The 22,171-nt window shown below is 38.1% G+C and overlaps 1 protein-coding gene across 6 annotated transcripts in view; it reads right to left on the bottom strand.

Annotated features, from left to right (window-relative positions):
* Nucleotides 1-3,781: 3,781 nt before the first annotated feature.
* FAM120B (family with sequence similarity 120 member B) overlaps nucleotides 3,782-22,171 on the bottom strand; it is a 61,064-nt gene continuing 42,674 nt past the window's right edge. For 2 of the 6 annotated variants that reach the window (XM_075146359.1, XM_075146362.1), the window contains 5 exons: nucleotides 18,469-18,577; nucleotides 17,092-17,205; nucleotides 12,823-12,880; nucleotides 11,475-11,526; nucleotides 3,782-10,643 (listed from right to left, as the gene is read on the bottom strand). In XM_075146359.1, coding sequence (XP_075002460.1) covers nucleotides 10,605-10,643; nucleotides 11,475-11,526; nucleotides 12,823-12,880; nucleotides 17,092-17,205; nucleotides 18,469-18,577 — 372 coding nt within the window. In that variant the 3' untranslated portion in view covers nucleotides 3,782-10,604. Of the gene's footprint in view, nucleotides 10,644-11,474; nucleotides 11,527-12,801; nucleotides 12,881-17,091; nucleotides 17,206-18,468; nucleotides 18,578-22,171 lie in introns of those variants that run through there. The other 4 variants (XR_012673066.1, XM_075146361.1, XM_075146360.1 and 1 more) reach the window with 4 other exon arrangements.

The following is a 22,171-nucleotide window of genomic DNA, read 5'->3' as shown; positions in this document are numbered from 1 at the left end:
GCTGCTCGCTCACCCCCCTCGGATGGGAGAGAGAATCAGGAGGGCAAAAGTGGGAAAACTCGTGGGTTGAGATAAAAACAGTTTAATAATTGAAATAAAACAAAGTAGAACAGTAGTAATAACAATAATAACAACAATAATAGAATATACAAAGCAGGCACAATGCAACTGCTCACCTCCCGCTGACCAATGCCCAGCCCGTCCCTGAACCGCAAATCCCCCTTCCCGGACCACGTCTCCTAGTTTATATACTGAGCATGACATCATATGGTATGGAATACCCCATTGGCCAATTGGGTCAGCTGCCCTGGCTATGCTCCCTCTCAGCTTCTTGTGCACCTGAGAGAGCACGGGAAGCCGAAAAGTCCTTGACCCACGTAAGCACTACTTGGCAACAACTAAAGCATCAATGTGCCATCAGCATTCCTCCCATACCAAACCTAAAACACAGCACCACACCACCTACCAGAAAGAAAATTAACTCTATCCCAGCCGAAACCAGGACACTGGGGAGCAGCCTTGCTGAAAGGGACCTGGGGGTCCTGGTGGACAACAAGCTGAACAGGAGTCAGTAGTTTGTGCTGCAGCAACAAAGGCAAAGGGAATCCTGGGCTGCATCCGCAGGTGCATTGCTAGCAGAGATAGAGACAGGATCATCCCACTCTACTCAGCACTTGTCAGGCCTCACCTGGAGTACTATGTCCATAATGCAAGAGAGACACTGACAGACTGGAGAGGGTCCAAATGAGGCCATGAAGATGATCAAAGGGCTGGAGAACCTGCACTATGAGGAAAGACTGAAGGAGTTAGGTCTTTTCTCCCTGGAGAAGAGAAGGCTTGGGGGGATCTCATCACAGTATTCCAGTACTTAAAGGGCAGCTACAAAGAGGATGGAAGCTCTCTCTTCACCAGGAGCCATATGGAGATGACAAGGGACAATGGGTACAAGTTGCACCGGAAGAGGTTTCATCTTGATATAAGAAAGAAATTCTTCACAGTGAGAACAATAATTCACTGGAACAACCTCCCCGGGGACATGGTAGGGTCCTCACCACTGGAGGTTTTCAAGATGTGATTGCACAGGGTGCTAGATAATCTCATCTAGGCCCCCTTTCCCATGAAACGCTGGGCCAGATGATCTTTTGAGGTCCTGTCCAACCTGGGCTGTTCTATGATTCTATATCTCCCACTGCTTAAAAAAAAAAAAAAAGTTTTACAAAATGCTTTTGGGAAGAGAGGCTGGGTTTACCTTAATGTGGAGCAAGTCCTTCCACTAAAGGGAAGGTCCTGTGTTCCCTCACCTCCTCCCAGCTACCAGTTTCTGCTCCTCCTTTGTGCTGGCACTAGGTTTTGTGCAGCCACAGCAGACGGTCGAGTAACTGATCAAAAACTAGTATTTATTTTTAGTTTCTTGAGCAGGTTAGCTTTCAGTCAAGCCAACTCCCTGACTTTGTAAACAAGGCATGAGCAAAGCAAGTCTGCAGACAGTAGTTTTCAATTTGCTATAAAACAGTCCACTGGAAATTTTCAGGACAGATGACAGTAATATCAGTTGACTTCAACTTCTGTGGACATGTAGCCACAAAGGTGTCCAAGAATTAAGTGGCAGACACTGGGCAATGTGGGTCTTGTCTTGAATTTTAACCATTGAAACTGCAAAGTACTAGCACAGGCAGAACCTACAGTAGATGCGCTACACCTACAAGTAAAATCTCTGACAGGGCAGAGAAACGAAACCAGGGCATTAAAAGTCAGTTCACTGGGGGTTTTGTGAATATTTGCCTTTGGGACAGGGAGAGCAGGGGACATTAAATACAGAAGAATCCTTACTGAGAGCAGATCCTGGAGCCTATGAAAGAGCACGGCAAATGGTGTAGCTGCTTTGCCTAACGTCCCCATCAATACGAGGGCCTCAGTGATACATTAAAGCGTTGCAGAGAGACCCCAGCAAAATTTGCTCTGAGGAAGCATAAACAGAGCAGCTTAACGAGGCTCAGGCAATGTTAGGAGCATACTTGTGCAGGGACTGGCAGTGTTTTACAAGCAATTGCAGGTGCCTGATCTTAATGCTAGCAACCGCTTCTTTTTGTCTGTACTGTAGCCAGGACTTGTGAGCGTGAGAGAGATTGAATGCTTTGTAATGAAGGTATATTGTAACATTTCTCTCCAGGTGGCACTTTGTTAACAACAATTAGATCCTGATTGATCTTTGAAGGGCTAATTCTTATGTGGTTTGCAAGGGTCCTACAAGGAGCAAGTGTTGAGTGGGGGCACTTTAAAAGTATTAGTGAGAAAAAAAAGAAGAATAGCGCCATAAGAAATTTGCAATACAATGCCCAAGCCTCCTTTGCACCCCATAGTAATTTGTTCTTATTCCTGTTATTATCCCCTCGGGCACTAATGGTCACTTTATTAATTAGTTGAAAATTGCATTCTAGGTCAAATGGCAGCTTTTTTCCCTCCCATTGTTGCAAATTGCTAGTGGTATGGCCCAGTAAATGGCAGTGTTACTGCAAAATGGGAAAGATCCTTTGGTTTTCAAGATAAAGCCCATGGACCAGCTGCACTTTCCATGACATTTCTAAGCAGAGCATTTCCCCAGGCCTGCTTTTAAGCAGTTAGAAATTAAACAGAACTCACTGTCATTGTTAAGATTTCTAATCATAGGTTGTTACTGTATTTGCTCTCACTCTCCTCACCCTCCCCTCCCCCCCATTTTAATTCTAGCCGAGCTTGTTTTCTAAGGTCCATCTTTGCAGTGCTTAGCCCCGTTTTTCAGGAAAGTAGGCAATGTGTTTAGGTGCCTTCATTTCTGTGCTCTAATGGAAATACTTTAGAGACATCTGCTTTAGCAGAAGAGGACAGATGCTTAGCAATTTCTGAGAAATAAGGTCCTGTCTGTGGCGTCTTCTGAAGTTACAGACTTGAAAAATACAAATCACTCTTGAAAATATTTGCTGGCTACTGAATGTAGAAATAGAGCAAACCACAGTCTCAGAAAACAAAATGGGAAATTACAGATTTTGTGAAAGTTTTTCGTAAAGAAAACTCCTACTGAGAACAATAGATGTTTAGTCTTTAAACCAGAGGATCAGCCCACCAGAAGTGAACATCAAAGCAGTCTATTTTCCATTAACTACTTTCTGCAGCCTACTGTGCTGGATGCAATCTGTCATGCGAGTTTGTAGTCCAGCAGTCAGGAAAGCTACCAGAAGTCAGAAGGCCTGGGCTAATTTCCCAGCACTGTCAGCCCAGCACATCTGAAAGGGTGCAGTTAATCTGAAGCCAGTTGCACAAGCCATCTAAGAGAAAACATAGCCCTTAATTTCTATTTTTCAAGCAATTCTGGCCTCATAGCCTCGTAATCTTACGTAAAATTACCTTTAAACTGATTTATCTCCTTTTCCGGTGAGCCCAATTTAAAACCAACGAATTCAGGGGAAAAACCCCTCCCTCCGGCCCTTCAGGGATTTAACTAAAGTCATAAAGAGTGAGGAACTTTTTGTATGGGAGAAAAATGCTAGAGAGTCTCTTACAGAAACTTCACACATGCTACCCTCACACACCTAGAAGTATAACTGTTGTGGGGTTGAAACCATTCCCTCTCGAAGGACAGATCATATCCAGCACACGGAAAGGCAAATGCCTCTTATCCTCCAGCAGGCTGGACACTCATCCTCTCAAAATCTAAATGCTGCGGGCTGGCACCAGCTGTAACCCCCCGTGAGTTAACAACCCCCTGAATCACTGCACTTCTGGACCACAAGCAACAGAAGAGAAGCTTCACCCCTCCCCACCCCGATCCTAATTTCTAAAATAAGAAGCTCAGCCTTGCTAGGTTGGGCTCTCTCTACAGACAGATGGGGGTGTTTATCAGGGAGAGGGATGGTGGATTGATTAAGCAATAACACGGTAGTGTAAACAAATGCACAATGACAAATTTGGGATTTCTTTCCTACTCCCAACAAGTAAGTGTTAGGACACACAAACTGGCTCCTATTAGCACTTAATATTTTTTTCTTTGATGCTATTTTTTAACTTGCTTGGAGCAAAAGTTTCTTGCAGCACTATTTGTTGCCAAGAATTAATATAGTAATCAGTAATGCAAAGAAGTAAAAGAATTCCCTCCTCAAAATAAAAAGAGGATGAATTTGCAGGTTATTAATTACTTCTTTTGTTCCACCACTTCAAGAAATCATTCAAAATGTAACCTTTATGTAAAGCATAAAACCACAATCACTGTCTAGACTTGCAGAGGTGTCACACACAGTTGCAAAATGAGCCTAGATATGCAGATAGTCAATAAAAAAAATATAAATACATCAAGTGTATTGCAACCATGAAGGAAGTACAGTATGCCCTAGGTTTCTGAATTGGTTTTAAAACCTATAACTCTTGGTCTAGACGCACTAGCCACCTTCTTAATGCTCTGTGCTGCTGTGCATCAACTGTATATCTGCCCTCCCTCTTTTGTTTGGAAATGCAACGTCGCTAGTGGATTTTTTTGAACCTCTCCTATTTGCTCCTTTGTGGAGTCTCCCTCTGCATAGGGAAGGTAGAGTAGAAATTAAATCACACCTACAAAATGAAGGCTTTGTTAAAGAGAAAAGTATAGCAATTTGCCGAAAGATGGTTAAGATGCTGAGTCAGCCTTATCACCATATTTAAATGCAGTGATCTTTCATATGCGTATTACATAACAAGAGGTCTAGCTTTATCACCAGCATGCCTCAAACCTGGATAAACTTTATTCAAATTGAAAGCCCTCCAGCAAGAATGTAGATCAGAAGGACTAAAGGATCTGGTGGGTAATTAAACCAGAGGGCGAAGATGATTATCAAAAGGCAACACATTGTACACTTACATCCTTTTAGATGAGCTGCATCATCATCACAAATGAAAAATAAAGTATTCTCAGAAAGTAAATACAGACTTTGCTGGGCCTCTGCTATTAATAAACAAACCAACCCTTGACCAAAATAAAGCTGGATCTGATAAAGCTAACTCCTGAATGGTTACCTTGACTTAAATTTTCCAAATGCCATGAATGACATGCAAGTTTCTCATCACTTTTCTAAAAATTATGATTGCTTTCACTAAACAATGACTTCTTGAGCTACCTACAGCATATTTAGAAATCACATCTGAGATCAGAACAGCTCTTACAGTACAGTTTTGCTCTTTTTAAGAGTCCAAAGGCCAGCTGCATACTTGGCTACCTAATCTTTGAGACAGGGGGCACCATTCTCTATTAAAAAGCCTTCAGTTATCAAGCATTTTCAGAGGGCTTATATCCAGGATTGGTTTCTATGCCTAGTATTTCTTGTGTCTTCTGGCATGAAAAAGAGAAGATTAATACATTTGAAATACCAATGTATTTGATATCAAAATTCATGCCTAGATTAAGTATATTAACATTGAGTATGTTTTTTATATATATGTGTTTTTTATATATATATCTCCCTTTTTATCTGTGTCACCACTACTAATAATAGGTCATTCAATATGTGATCTAATGACTAACTGTGGGAGAGTAAAAGGAACCAACACAAAGATAAAAGCCTAAAAATACTAAATGTTGTATGCATCCCTCATATTCTATGTCTCTTCCTTGTTCCCTAGACTGTGTAATTTTCAGGTTTGTGATTGTATCAGATTAGCAAATCAAGTCCTTCATCTCTGAAGGACTGGTGAGCAGTAGCTGCAAATATAATCAGTGAGGAGAGGAGAGTTTTTTGGAGATGCTTATTGATGAAACAATTTTGATATCAAATATGAACACCCAGTGCAGAATGCAACACTCTCTGTGACTGAAATTCTGCAGACAGAGCAGTTCTTTGGCCCCAATTAAATGTCCACCTCCCTATTTGTAGTATATAGAGATACGGGAGACAGAACTTGAAATTACTACCTGCACTCCGATTTTAAGCATGTTAGAGAGTTTTCAGTTGTACACTACCATAACTCCTACTCGTGCAATGAACAGCACTCAATACAAGATCAGGGCCAGTACTTGGTTTTGATTCCTTACATGAACAAACAAATATTCAAGACTGTAGGGTTGGGTTTTTTTAATACAATAAAGAGATATTTTCCCAGTTGGAACAAGCGAAAACAAACATTAGTCCTTAATTTGGTAGTAAGATTAAATAACACATTTAGGTTGGCGAGTACTCAGAGAGAATATCCTGCCAGCTGCCTCTTTTGTCTTTTACAGACAACTCTTCAACTCATCATGTATTGCCTCAACTACAGAGCCCTAAGAGAACTACATACTTCCAGGTAGAAAATCCTAGCCGAGACACTGTAGGTTAAACTTAACGCCTAATGTCCTACCTAGGACTTCAAAACCAGTACAAGCCAGCAGAGCTCTAGGAGTATCAGTTGCAAGAACATATCCTTTAACAAATGAGCTTCCATGCTCTGAACCAGCTTCACATTTGTGGTGTGTGATGCTGAAACACAGTGTACTCAGAAGCCTGATTATGGGTGAGAAAGGTCTGGATGTCAGCTGCAAGGTCTAGGAAAGCAATGAATGCAAGGTCCTAATTGTATAGAGATACACAAAGACACTTTGCTGGTTGTAGCTGTTTTCAGTTTTTCAAGCTGTTTTCAGCAGCAAGTAATCCCACAGGCCATACCTATTGTTTTGACACTGTCCAAATACTATGGTAGTTACAGCCAAACTTTCTGACCACCTGTGCTATCAGGGCCTTAAAGCCCACGGTCATGGAGCAGCAAGGGTGGGCTGCTCCACAAGGGAAGGCAAGCCAGCAGCTGCGTGGCAACGCAGGTAGGGCAGTGACCTCACTGGTGAAGGTGCAGTCCCACAGTACCTGAACAAGAGCAGAGCAGGTCTGATGATGGTAACCAGGTTCACACAACAGTCCTGTGATCACTGGATAAGTCTACAGTGATGAGGAAAGTCCCAGGTCAAACCAGGAAGTCAAATCAGCAAGGCAAGGGCAGAATCAGCAAGGTGCCAGGCTAGACACAGGCATATCTGCAAAGTAGATTAGGCAAGGACCAAGGGCAAGGACCTGGGTTTAAATGCAGCTCTTGAGCCACAGGGCAGAGGTCTCCCACGAGACTTTTCACAGCGCTCTCACACAGGTCTTTCTCACACAGCAGCTGGATCCAAGGTCACCCAGCTGCACGCAGCCAAACCCCTTGGGGGCCCAGAGGAGAGCCGGGTAGGGCATTCAGGGTGCAGTCAGCCATGTGGCTGTCAGGCACCTCTGCACCTGGGACACTAGGAAACACTGGAGCTTGTATACTCAACACCACTGAGCCCTGTCCTCAGCAACCTCAGCAAGTCTGAATGACCTACATTCAGGAGTAACCTTACCAGGTCATCAAAATGTATCTGAGAGGGCAGCCTCACCAGACTCACAAAACGCCATGTATCCCTACACTCTCAAGCATGATATGCCGATGTAGCAGAAACAAGCCAAGGTTTCTGCTTATTTACTGGGCTGACCATGCTTCTACATCACCAAAAGATACTCTCCAAGAAGGAGGCTTTGCATCACAGAGGAATCTCTCACCAACCTTCCTAGGGAAGGAGCATATACTAGCCCGCCTCCCAGCTTAGCTGACAAGAGGGAGTCAATGTTTAAATGCAAATACATAAACTTTTGATTTTCTTCGCCAACATTTAATTAAAAACCACCTTTGCAAAATAATACCATGTGTTTGATTATCCTTATAACTTTGCCCGGACAGCATGGCACAGAAAGATTTGTAGAGCTTTAGCACTGCTGTTCCCCTCCACCTCAGTGCAGCGCTTGCTAAGGTAGCAAAGCAATTATAAGTGTAGTTTCCTGCTTTATAAAACAGGCATAATCTATATGTTTTGATACTTAAAATGCCACAGCATCATAAGATTAACTCAGTGTTTCAGTGCTTTCTGCAGTCCAGATTCAGATTCCCATTCCCATCCCTTCCCATTGTGATGGTGTCACAAATGAGCAAAGTCATGTAAGATGAAGGATACATAATAGATAAAAAGAGGAAAGCTGACAGATGTCTCCCTGTCAGTCACTTTCTCTCACAACGACCATGTCACGATTGCTGCTGAGTCACAGTTGACTAAGTCATTGATGTTAATGAATGTTCTCTGAATCCCCTTCCAGAAGGGGAAAAAATAAAGCTGATAAATAAATCCCCAATTTCAGTGAACATTTGATGAAAGGCAGCTACCCAGTGCACAGGCTAGAGAAGACAGTAAGCAGTAAGCAATATAGCCAAACAAGAAATAAGAATGCTTTTCACAAACACAGGTTCCTTCACTTCAAATCCACGTCTGTTTTCCCTCTGTCCTGTACCTATTCAAAGTAACCCTATAGTCCACATATTAAGGAAACCCTATTAGACTGGAATCTTTAAGGTCACGTTCTTGTATATGATTTCCTTCTAGAGTCCATAAGCTTTATGGTACTTGGACCAATTTAAAGTTCAGTAAGACAGGAAAGTAGCACCTCTGTGTTTCCACTTCATGCTTCTGCTTTCACTCTATGACTCCTGGTGGGAAAAAAAACCTTTTGGCTTGGAAATAATAATAAGCAGCTTCTGCTTATGGTCTAACATTAGGAGGAAAAAAAACCTCACAAAGAAGCCAACAATTCTTCAGTAGTCCGGGTAATTATTACCAACAATTCATAACATACCACAACTAGCACAGCAAAACTCCCACTCTAACTGTATTTAACTTTCGCTATTGAGGCCAACAGAAATTTTTTCTCATATCAAAGCTTGAAGGGGGAATTACCAACAAATTCTGGCACACAGTTACATTCTTTTCAAATACACTATTATACACCATGAGATTCCTGAAACCAGAGAACTTCCCATAAAACTCGGACCACATTATTCCAAAAGGTTTGGGGAAAAAAAAAAAAAGAAAAAAGTGGTAGTACAATTACAGTCAGTGACAAATCAATAGAAAAAGGAAGCAGGAATGTCCCTATCATGACAGGATCCCTGGAACGCAAATCAACATTGTGTTGTGTAAAAATTGTGTTTGTTTGAACTTTTAATAGAACTAGAAATCCTGTACTGCTGCCAACTTATTTGTTTAGCTGGACTGTTGCTATATCCAGATTATGAAAGAATATATTTATTGGGTTACAAACAGAAAAATACATGCGAGGAAATTATAGTATTGAGTTATGTATGTCTGACAATACTATTCACTTTGACATAACATGTATACTAAACAGGAACTAAGTTCCACTGACAGTTGACTGAAAGGAGTTACCTGCGCAAGGCCTAAGAAACAACACTAACTGAACAATAACGGACTAAAATCAGTAATCATTGTACCATAAAGATATGTGTAAGTTGTACACTAGCTATACTACTGCTTCTGAAAACAGGTTTCAAAATTAGAGCTAAATTTTCTCTTTGGAATATAAAAATAATGCTTTTTCCTCATGCTAAACACTTCTAAAGACATTTAATTTCAAGTGTAACTTATGTACTATTCTAAAAATACACATATCTCCAAAGTAGTAATAAAGTCTGTGGGATGAATAATAGACCAGGGAAAATTAACATGGAGATGATACCCAATTGCCCTACCTGTCCATTTACTTAAAGTAAATTTACTTAAAGTCCATTTACTTAAATCTCTTGGGACTACCTTATCAGTATGGAGTGAAATCGTGGTGCCACTAATATCTGAAAAGATGCACCAATGATGTCAACAGGGAAAAAATTTTACCCTGTGTGCTTCAAACAACTGCCACTTAAGAAAAAAAAAAAAGAATGCATTCAAAATGTCTGTTAGTTTCCCCTTGATTTAGAATTTCCTCCAAAATTACACTGGCCAGAGGCTTACACTGACACCTTTACTTTGAGGCTAAAGACAGATGTAAGGTCTGGCATAAACCTTACATGTTTCATAAATGACTGACTACATATGGAGGAGAATTCTAGGTATTCCAGAAGAGGACTATGCATTTGACTCAGCTCTGAAAGGCCCCAAAATATAGGACATTAAAGCTGTAGCAGTTTTGTACATAGAAACTCATTTTATAACTTTTTGGAATGTTTTAGCTACCCTTTTCTCATTCTCTGAGACTGAGCAACTATGAAAGTAAGCCACATGACAGAAAAGTATTGTTTTTTAACCGGGATATGACTGTAAACACTTTAGAAGTACCCTTTTTTGTCCGAGACTGGGCACTTTCAGCCTCGTATAGCATAAAGGTTTAACAGAAGAGACATAATAGTTTTCACAACAGAACCAGATAAATTAATTAAATTTTTGCAGCCTTCTTCAACACCTAGGACTAGCCTCTACTTTTTAGACATAATTTTTTAATGATCATTTTTCATAACTGTGTCAACAAGGTTTTTGTAAAGTGCTCCAAAAAATACTATCTGGAACCTAAATTATATAATAATTGTTTCACAACATTCCATAATTTACTTCTCTAAGCTATAGGCCAGGAAAAAAAGTATACAAAATAAAATGGAACTGAAAATGAGGCATGATAAATTTCTGATTTCCCACCACCATTTTTGAAATACTGATGAAATTTTTATGATCTTCAGCATACAGCATTTCATAAAAATGTATCTTGTTCTCTTATCCATTTTCATCCACTTCCAGTAATGAGTAGGGTCACCTGGGTGATCTAAAAGACAAACAGTTGTGAGGAGCCAAATAAGACACATGAACATCAACACTGAAACAATTTTAGAAGTTACGGCCTGTTGCATGTTAAGATTTTGTGATCTGTATTATGCAGGTGATTAAACTACCATAATGATGCATTCTGGGTACAGTGATTTATGTATTAATTATCCGGATTAGCACTTATGTTTTGAGCCTTAAGTTTTGCAAATCTTAATGCAAGCATTAAGTTTTATACCGTCTACTACTCTCTGTTAGTATGGGTCATGAGATAGTTTTCAGATATAAATTTAATTTTCAAATGCTTATAAAAATAAATAATCCTGGCAGTAATAAAATAAGAAGCCTAAGACTGAGATACAGTAAAATCTAGACTGATGATTATGAGAACTACACTAACAAGATACTAATCAATATTATTCAAAACAAAAAAGAAATATAACCCGAAAGAGTGGATTTTCCAACATGATAAACATTAAGGCCACAGTTCTCTGTGTAAATACAAAGTTTTGTCCGTGTGCAACACCACGGACTTTGCTGTTTGGAATAGTCATCCTCCTCAATAACTAAAGACGATCTTACGAAAACCTGCAAACTGTATCAGATTTCAAAACTTGCTCTTAACATTTTGCCCCTCTCTTTGGATATCCTCTTTTTCTGCTGCTCAGGCTTTTTTGAGAGGAACAGCACATCAGGCTTTCATTTTTCTTTCATCATATACCTCCCGTATGAGAAGAAGAGAGGTTATTATGTAACTTCATGTACTGAAAATGCTGAAGTACAAAACTAAAGATACTGTGATTCCAAAGCACATAAACAGATGAAAACCCACCAGCTCCATAAACATCCACTTGAGCCAACCCAATTCAAAGGTTGCTAGAAACCTAAGAAAAGCATGAAATTGTTGAAGATTACATAGAGGGAGACAATTTTCAATTAGGTTGAGATGCAGATCAGCAAAGAGATAAACACGGTTCTAAGTGTGTCACCCACTTTCTATGTGATTTTTTCCTCTGGTACAATTTTTACATTTCATGATTTAAAATGGGATTTCTACATAACTGCCTAATATTTTTGCCTGAAGACAGTAATTAAGTGAACTACCTCTGATTATTTTTAACTGAGTGGGTATGCAAGTGGAAGACATATGAAAGTAGTTGTAATCTCTAAAACAGTTTCTTAAAAAACACAAGTAATGACTTGAAGAGGGGCTTTTGTGGTACCAATTTACCAATATATAATCCTATGGTGCTGTTAAAAATTGCATGTGCTCTGTTATTTTACATTTCTTTAGTATTATTTATATTAACTCTATTTAAAATGAATTAATTTTATAATTAAAGAAATACGTACATCACTGAAATTGAATCACAAAGTGAAATATATCAATTTTTTAAGAAATAATTCTGAAGATAAGTGTTTAAATTAGAATTCTGGACAGGAAAAAACTTAGTTCTCATAAGTATTATTTACTACAGAAGTAAAGCATGACAGATTCTTTCTCTCCTCAGCAGTGATGTGGTTCACTCCGCACAGTCAGCTGAGATAGACAGAAAAAGTTGCTCAACTAGAAGTGGCAAAAGTTATAGCAATTTTTGGCTCTTGTAAGGAAGTGCTGCATTTTACAGGAAGGTCATTTTGTTTCACTGGCAGATGATGTTTACACCAGTGATGTCACGTTTCAAACTTTTCAACAGGTTTCAGTGACAATGGTATAACACTTAAGATAAAGATATAATCCACAATTAAGACACAAACCACAATTCAGCACGGATATGCCACATTATTCATGGTGAGCAAACTCTTTTAATACTAGCTATATAATGAAAATATGCAAAACTTACTGTTTAAGTCTTAAAATTTAGTCAGGAATATCTGATGATATTGTAAAAACACTTCAGACTATCCAGTGTCAAACGGACAAAACAATGTAGCTATACTTGGATACTACTGTGCTTCAGCTGGTACCTTTAACTGAAGTTTTACTGATTCCGGTCTCATAGCAAGCTTAGACCTAACATTGCAAGCTGAATAGCCTCAGCTTTGAGTGATTTCCTCCACAGTCACATGGTTCACTTATTCTGTAAAGTTCATAAAAAGAGGCTCTCCTTGACAAAAATTATCTCAATGGCAACTATCCCATCATATCAGTTTGCTACCTGTACACATGTATTCTTTACCGAGGAGGAAGGCGGAATCTTCTCCTCCGGTCTGGATGTCCCAATCCATATTCTCTACCTGGAGGGAGTAGGAGAGGAATTAAATATTTTTAATTAACATTAAAGCAGGAAAGCAAGAGCTTATTCAGATGCAAGAAAAATTACATTTATACATATTTTGAAAAAAAGAACCTGTCCCTCTCCAGTTGGTGTATAATTATGGCTAGTATTTTGAGACGTTGGAGGATAAAGTCCATGGTGGCATTGCTCTTCTTAAAGCTCTTGGGCCACTGTAACTTTTAAATCTAGAGTCCAATTAATGGGTTGGGATAGTGAATCATACAGGTCATACACTGTGGCTGGTAGATCAGACTGTGTGAATTCAGGAAAGGAAAATATACTACTTAGAACCAGACATAAGTATATTAAACATTTTCATATTGGTTTAAGTTTGCCTGTGTACAATATTGCTTTAGTTACAGATTCCTATAAGCAAAGTAGTACTCAAACTATAAATGAAATCTTTTTTTCAGCACTGAAGTTCTACCAAGTCCCACCTACATTACAGTTCTATAAAAATCCTCAATTTTTAAGAAATAATTCTGAAAACAAGTGTTTAATTTAGAATTCTGAGTACGCAACATGAGTGTGGAAGCCTTGGCTAAATACCTAGCAAATGAAAACTTGCTACAAACTCAGATCAGATCCTTCAGTATAGTTGTATTATATTCAGCTTCATGGTTTACAGTGTGCTAAGACTGAAGTGAATGTACCCTTTTCATGCAATTACATTCCATGAAGAAATGGGACTCTGATAATTCCCTTTTGTCTTGGACAAAAGAGTTTCTCTGGAGTGAGACATACCTCCAACAACTCTATTTTTTCCCTACCTTTCCTTGACACTCATCTTTCCTTTCCCCTGAAAAACTGCTTTCACTTTTCCATAAAAGCTTTTCTCCAAGAGCTTGTTTTTAAAGAAAAATAAATCACTTTTGAAAAAGTGATATTTTCTAAATTGAATTATTTAAAAAACAAAAGCTGCCCATTTCCCTTTTTCTCTTCTTTTCCAATAGAGAGATGGAAGAAAAGCAAGGCAAAGTGGATGGAAACAAAGAAAACAAAACTATTGTTTTGGAGAGAACATAATTTTCTTAGGCAGAATATAGTTGACCCCCAAATCCAACAACTTCTAAATGCAAGTATGAAATTATCAAAATGCTTCACTATTGCCCCATCTCACTGTTTATGATTCTGGTGGTAGATGACTGGTAGCTGAAATTATCATCCATTACTTCTAGCTCTCTGACAGCTCTTACTCATTATGTCCTCATCGCTCCCCTGGGTCCATCATACAGACAGTTCTGATGTTTACCTTATCACTGGCAGAAATTCTGTATCTTTGCCAATACCTTTCACTATTTCTAATGTATTAGGGAATCCTTGATTTCAACCATTCATGTAGCTGTTACGACCAGTCCCATAGACACTCTCTCCACTATCCTCTTCCCTTATCTCCCGCTCACTTTTCAGACAGGTTTTCAAATAGTAGTATGAGAACCATTGTCCAAATCACTGAAATTTTAAAATATACCTATAAAAGTATGTAAGACAATGCATAGAGAAGGTTAGACTTATTTTTTTATTTTCTTTTTTTGCTATCTTTTGTATGGTGATTTAGATCTAGGTGGTAATTTGTGTGCTATGACAAACGATCTCAGTGTTTATCAGTTGGACTGCTGCAGAGTGACAAAGACACACGATACTCAATAGTGATTTCCATAGTTCTTAGTGCTCAGTTTATTTTTAGCTATTTGTAGAATGAGGTAACGTCATTCAAAACAACATATGAGTGGTCTTAACTGCTAATTAATGAAGTTTTGTCTACCAATAGGCTATACGGCACGCGGTATGGTGTTTCAGCCACCAGCCTAGAATCCGTAAAGTTCTGCTTTATTACAGACATCTATGCTACCTCAGGCAAGACTTTTAAACTCAAAGCACACAGATTACAAAGTGCTGCAATGCGAAGTTTTATATCTCAATAACAGAAGCCTAACCTTAGCTTTAAATTAGAAACCCATGATCTGTTTAATAAGCATCAGCATAAACAGATACTCAGAATGGGATACACAAAAGTTAGCGTGCTAAATACGAAGTCTTCTAAATTAACAAACAAGAAACACTAAGGAAAAATCTACCTCCCTGTAAGGCTTAGATGTCCTGCTCTGAGTTACATGGATTCACTCTCCATTTGTGACACACAGCCAAGAAATTTATGACAAGAACTTAAAATAAAGAAATAAAATCAAAACAAAACAAAACAAATCCCCAGGCCCCCCAGAAAAACCAAAAAACCCACAGCTGAATATCCCTTCTCTCAAAATACAGCTAGAGGATGAGATGTTAATTACAACAGATCAGTGGTTAGTATTCACCATAAAACGAGGGATGCCCAAGTTCTTGTTCTGCCTGAGGGAATTCAAACCATCATCTTGGAGAAATACCAGTGCTTCTTAGGTCTGTGCTTTCTGGGTGGAGGCACTCTTTCCTCCACTGTTGAAGTTGAGACATTGTCATGGAATTCTTAAACATTAACTGATAAGAGAGAGCAAAGGCTTCCTAATCATTAGGTACTCTCCTGACACAGAAGATATGTATCCCGAGGTTACTGTTCCATTACTTTTTAATGCATTTAATCCAATCATTTATATATAATATGGAACAGAGGGAACTATAGCACGACACCACGGGAAGATATATAAATGATGGCATAGATAGATATCAGTAATATTACTAGGAAGTTTTATCATGTAAGCTATCATGGAACACAAAATCACTACTTTTTTGTTCTTTTTTCTCTTTCTTTGATGAGACACACACATATAGCAGAGACAACAGCTACATAATGAAGCAACCCAAATACCTGCGTTAATATTAGCAAACTTAGGAAAAAGACATTTTGTCAAAATGAGTCATCTTGGCAGAGCAGTTTAAAAAGATCTCTAAAACATTGCAGGGCTCTTTTGTAAGGACAGATATATTTTTCCAATAAATCTATTTTACTTATAACAGAGGCAATTTAACTGCACTTATGGGATCATGTTTTAAGAGCGTTCTGAGGGCTAGTGTAGAAGAAGCCAAGATGTTTTAATAATGCTACTGAAACACATTTATAACACAGTTCAGCACAGTTACTGTGGAACATACTTTATGGAATACATCTAGTTGCAAGATTTCTAGAGCTGGTCAGAGATGACCTGACCCCTGAATAGCAGGCGTCTTGAGATGGTCACAGTAACAATGACCAGCTTTGGCTCTGCTCACAGTCAGCATACACACTCTATATTTTAGGTTTACATTTTACATACATGATCAAACAATCTTATCTGTGAATCAGATGATAGTATCTCACTCTCAAGCATACAACAGTGGCAGCTGAAACACATTAAAGACTTTACTGTATTTATTTATTATTTATCTCCCTATTCACATCATCAATCTTTTTTGAAAATCTTACCTGGAAACAGAAGAAATTTAGGCTCTGCAGACTTAATAAAATAATTGGTCTTTCTTAGACACTTCTCTTCCTTTTGCTTATTTTCTTTAATCTATGTGTATCTACTTTAACTCATAATAATGAGGAAGTTAAACTGAATTACGTCAGCTCAACAGTGTTATCCACAGTGATGCTTCATTGAAATGTCTGTTCTGTTCAAGAAGTGAGATTGGTGAATGACTTAAGATTAATGCCAAGACAAGACAGAATTTGCATTTGTATTACTTAGGCAATGATCTGGAAGCCGAGACCCTGATCTAGAAAACCACTTAAGAATGTGTTTAACTTTATTCATATGCTTAAGTGTTTTGTTGAAGTATGAACTAAGATCTGCAGCTAAAGACTTCTGACAGACATTTCTGTGCAGCTTTGTTTTAGAACTTTTTGTTCTAAACAAATAAAACAATTTGAACAACAATTAGAACTATTACAATTTTAAACACAGTCCAACTGAGACCAACCATGGACAGTTTAAATACCACATGAAAGCTTTTTTCCCAGAACATTGTGAGTAACAGATGACTCCAGATTATAATGCTACACTCTACCTCACCTTGCAGAGTTAGCTTTTGCTAATGGTAGTACACGACTATAACTGATACAAGTTTTGTTACTGACTGCTGTAGCCACAGGGTAACTGCATACATACAAATGCAAACTGCATATAGACACAGAGCTGTTATGATGTTGGTAGTGACAATTCCAAATACACACACGTGCACACAGTTTTTTACCTCGTGGTTGAGAATTTCTCCATAGGAACCCCCTCATCTGGTTATGATATGGAGGAACAAAAGAACTTCTCAGTGTTTGTTGGAACCTGGGATTAAATTCTCTTTGTGGTGTTCCTGCAAAACAGTATTTACTAAGCAACTCTGACTGTATATAAGACTAAATGAAGGAAAAGAGAGACAGCATATTCTTTTTTGGGAAACAACATTTCTTAGTTTTATGCCAAAATACTTATCCACAATTACAATTTGTCCAAACTAAAGTCAGCCTAATAAGCATGGTTCTTGTCCTCATTTCCATCTATGCACATCATGATTACAAGCTGTTAACAAGTGTATTTAGAAACCAGATCAAAATTTTATGACACAGATTTGGAGACTGCAGTCATTAAAACAAAACAGAAATCTCTGTCCAAATTGGAATCACAAATCATAATTAAAATGGTTAAGTACAGCTCTCAAGCAATAGCAGATGCTAACAAGGTCTGGTATCATAAATCACCAACAGATACCCTTAGTTTTGAATGTCCAGCACCAGTATGGTGTAGTACCACATCAGAAGTATTGCTGTCACATAATGCAAAGTACTGCACTAGCAGAAAAACATTCTATCTGTTGTAATTTGCTCAAGGAATTTTGAAGGGTAATTTTTATCCTCACAGACATTATAATTGATCAGGTATTAAGCAGCTAATAAACATAATACCAGTATAAACACTGAGATTCAGTGTGAATTATTTCAAACCGCCAAAAGCCTCAACATTCTGATCTATGAATGATGCTAAAAACCTTTTAGATGTTTTTTCCCCTGAAAGTCAGGCAGATCAGATGGGGAAAACAAATGTCTTTAGTAAAATGAGCCATAAAGGTGGGGAAGAAAAAGGCAAGGTCTTAGGCAAAAAACAGCCGTTCTCCAGGTTGCCCAAAAGCTTTCTTATATTTTGAACTGTATCAGTCAGTCCAATAAGGAGTATTCTCTCTTCAACGCTTCACTCAGACGTTCAACTATCAACGTTAAAACAGCTCCCCTAAGGGAAAGGAAGAAAAAACTCTGAGTCATCTAATTCCTCCTATAAAAATAACTTTAGTCACTGGGTAAATAGCAGTCATGTTTCTGTCAGTGAATGGTATTTTATTTACTGCATATATCTCACTAACCATGTAGCTAGATGGAAATATTATTCTATCCAAACTTGGGTAATCAAATTCACATGAATTCCTAAAAACAGGAAATATTTTCTTAGATCTCTCCTTTGGTTTCTTGGAGAAAGATCTTACAATTTACTTAGCTTGATGGTCTGCCTATGTAAATGCTGCTGCTGTTGAAGGATAATTAAGCTCATCCATTGACTTTATTGAGAAAATTAACACAGTGCCAACCTGTGATAAATCCATTCCCTCTTGGTCTGCTCTGTATTGTTCTTTTCTTCGCCATGCAAGCCTTGCAAATGAAAGATTTCAGATTCTGGAAGGGTGTATACAAAGACTCCTGCAGACAACAGGGTTAAAAATCAATGACTCTTCTGCTTTCTCTCCTCAGGTGTAGCACAAATCAATCACATATACAACAACTAAAAGACTTGCCTTAGCCACACTCATGCAAACCAAACTCTGGTTTGCATTTTTTCAGGAAACAAAGTTCAAACATTTCATATTAAAAGTGGATCCTTGGCGGTATGAGTAGGGGTGCAGAAGGAATGTTTTCCCCTTTCTCAGTGAAGTTCGTTTTTCTTCTCTGCTCACATCAGTAAATCACTTGCTTTCCTACTCTATTACTCTGCACCTGTAGATATACTTAACTAGATTTCTATCAGCAATACCTCAGGCAGAGATGGTTAAAGCCTCCAGATAAGGACTGATGAACTCATGGAAAACACACCAGTGAAAATCAAAGTATCTTAATTTCATACATTAGAAACAAAACTTAACACAATAGTAACATATCAGCCCCAACTCCTGACTGATAAAATATAACCAAGTCTAAAGAGAAATGGGGGAATTAAATAAAAATTTTTACCTTGTGGTGTGACGAAAAGTTCTACTGTCAAAAGGACAAGCTGAATCTATTTAAAGATACAATGCTAAGAGAGGTGATATATCCTTAACTTTCACTGATTTCAGTGAGCTTTGGAGAAGTGTCAGATCTTAGAATCTTTTTCTTTTTTATTGATTTGTATTGGGCATGTGGGCAGTAGTACACATTGAAAAGAGTTATGAAAAGACAGATTTTAGAGCAATAGCATAATTTGTGATTTTCATAAAACTGAAGTGATTTTTACAGGATGACAATTCCTTTTTGTAACCACCAAGGCGGAGGGGGAGTGGGAAGGAGGTGAGAGGATTACAGGATAAAGTAAAAATCCAATAGGTGGCAAGACTGCAGCAACTAGAGAGGTTTCTTAAATTAGAGATAGAGTTTGAATCCTTGAACCCTCCCGCAAACTTTCCTAGCACATTTTTTGAGTTAAAAAACCTCTTTATAGAGCCTTAGCAAAACCCACAGATTTTTTTTTTTCCACACAAACTGAGTACAGTCTGTGAAGAACACCCACTAACGGGAAAAACCTTTCATTGTATTCTTGGGAGAATAAATTCAGAATGTGTTTATGAAGGTTGGATGAAAAGCATAATCAGAAAAGTACAAAACATATCACTTACGCTGACCCCATTAGGTAATTTGGTTTTAATTTAAAAAAATTGATTATGAACATACTCATTAGTGAGAAGCACAATAAAAAGGCTAATAAAGTGATAATATCATTGCCTCACTGCTTTATGAGACTATTATATCCAATTTTCTGTGTGGATAAACAAACTAATATGATTACTGTTATGAAAAACAGAGAACTAGCATAATATGAGCTTAGCATATTTTTTTAAAAAAAGCAAGATGGCTCTATTTTTGATTCTTATCAGAAGCTTTCCATTTTTTATCTTTAACAGCTGCTAGGCTACAAAGAGCTGAGCTACACAAAAACTTGCCCACAAATATATCAACTGCATTTAATTTATGCATTTTCTTCTTTTGGTACAAGAATCTGTGGGAAGCAAACCCTAAAATGTTCAAAATTTCTGGTAAACATGTATATATTTAATGAAGGTTGTAATTCTACTGTAATTTTCATAAAGCTATTAACTGTATTTAAGCCCATCATAATCAAAACAACACTGATTCTGAGATCTCCTGAACTCCCTGAAGTAATGTAACTGTCCAGATCATAGAGGAGGGACCTTAGGGGTTAGGAGACAAGCACCAAACACCAAAAGGAGTAACTTTTTCCTATTACTTATCTTTTCTATAACAAAACATCCCATGTAGAATAACTTTTTTCTGAATACAATGCTGTTGCTATCATCAGATTAGATTTATGGTGCTCAAGGGTAGATTGTTAACAAACAAGTGCTGAAAGATCTTGGCTTCCAGCGGTACATTAAGCTCTGCCAGGAACTAAGTACCAGTTTTATTTATTAAAATTGAACTTATAATAATAGGAAAAACCAATCACATATGCTTGTTGCCTTGCCAGTGTCCCCAGCTAAACTGGCATCTCTTGGCAGTTCTCCCAAAAACAGATTCTTGCCTCAAACTGATAAGCTGAAAAGCTATTTTATTAGTCTGGGAGCTCTCTCTGCCATATATGTACCATAAAACCGTACCAACAAAGAAAAAGATATTTAAACTACTCTAAAAATTCACAGGGCTAGACTATTTTTCCCCACAACAGAACAGTTTATCTGGGGTTTGTTTAAGCTAGAGTATCAGGCTTTTAAAAAACCCTAACCTAGACATTTCAGTTGATCAAGCAAATTTCCAACTCAGTTCTAGGGATCTAAACATCTTCCTTCATTTTCCTTCTAAGACAGGTTAAAATATAACTTTAACCTGACCACATCAAGATTTTCAAATGTTAGCTAAAACATACTACCTAACACATTTAAAAATACCTCTCAGCCAAAACAGATTTAGATACATATTGTGAAAGTTATTCATTAACCTCAATTCTACCTGAATGGAAAAGTAGTATCAATTTCACACAGATCTGTACAGTTTTACATTTTCCCAATTATTCTTTAGACCCTCTATTGTTCTGCAAAAGTCCTATGTGAAAAACTGGATGAACCACTGGCCCAATCCAAAATCTACTGAAATCAACAGACCAACAGGATTTGAATAGAGGCTATAGTCTTAATCATATGATTGATTCCATATGGAAAGGATTATCTCCCTCCTCCATGCTGAAAACACATACATTCCACCCACCCACACATGTTCCACTCATCACTCCAGATCAGGATGGTATGTAATTGGGCACAAAATTAGAAAAGAAAACGAATTATACAACAACTGGTATTGAATGCATGAGATTAAAATAATTCAAAACTGAAAACTTTTTTCTCTGTAACCACTTTTATTTATTTTAACCTCAAGTGATATGCAGGTAAAAATATTTCAAAGGTAAAATTTTCAAAAGTAATTAAATGATACAGGATTTTCAGTTCCACATTGAAAAGAGACACATTAATCGAAGGTCTTAAGAGCTATCTACACAGATGAGTAGAGATCTACCCAAGCATCTCTCCACATATTCTGTGCTGGTGGGGCACGAGCCAGGTCTAGTCCGAGGCTTCACTAGTGCGTTAATACAGCCTTGCACCCAGACTAGCAGACCCTACCTCTGAGCCTGGACATGATGCCACCCTAATGCACCAGATATGGCCCATATCCAGCAAGACTCTGCTGATATCTCCCTGACCTTGCCTGGGCAGACATGTTTTAAGTCATACTGTTTTTTTGGTAACATAGCATGCAAATTGTACAAATCCCCAGCTTCCGGAAAGTGGGGTTAAGAACTAAATAAGTACTTAGAGGTACAGGAAGGTACTTGGTGAGATTCTAAAAAAATACCTAGATATGTACCTGCCTCTGACTTCCAGTTCCTCTTTGAATTCACCAAACCTTCACCTCAAACTTTAGGTTCCTTAATGCCTTTAAAAGTAACACTCAAACGCTGTAAAAATTATAGCCAGTATGCTTATTTGAAGACATTCTTAACATGATGCCTAAAAACTTACAGGAAAAAGA

Source organism: Calonectris borealis, chromosome 3 (assembly GCF_964195595.1).
Source record: "Calonectris borealis chromosome 3, bCalBor7.hap1.2, whole genome shotgun sequence".
Classification (NCBI taxonomy): domain Eukaryota; kingdom Metazoa; phylum Chordata; class Aves; order Procellariiformes; family Procellariidae; genus Calonectris; species Calonectris borealis.
Note: the sequence above shows the minus strand (reverse complement) of the source record. Positions and strands in the feature narration are given on the sequence as shown.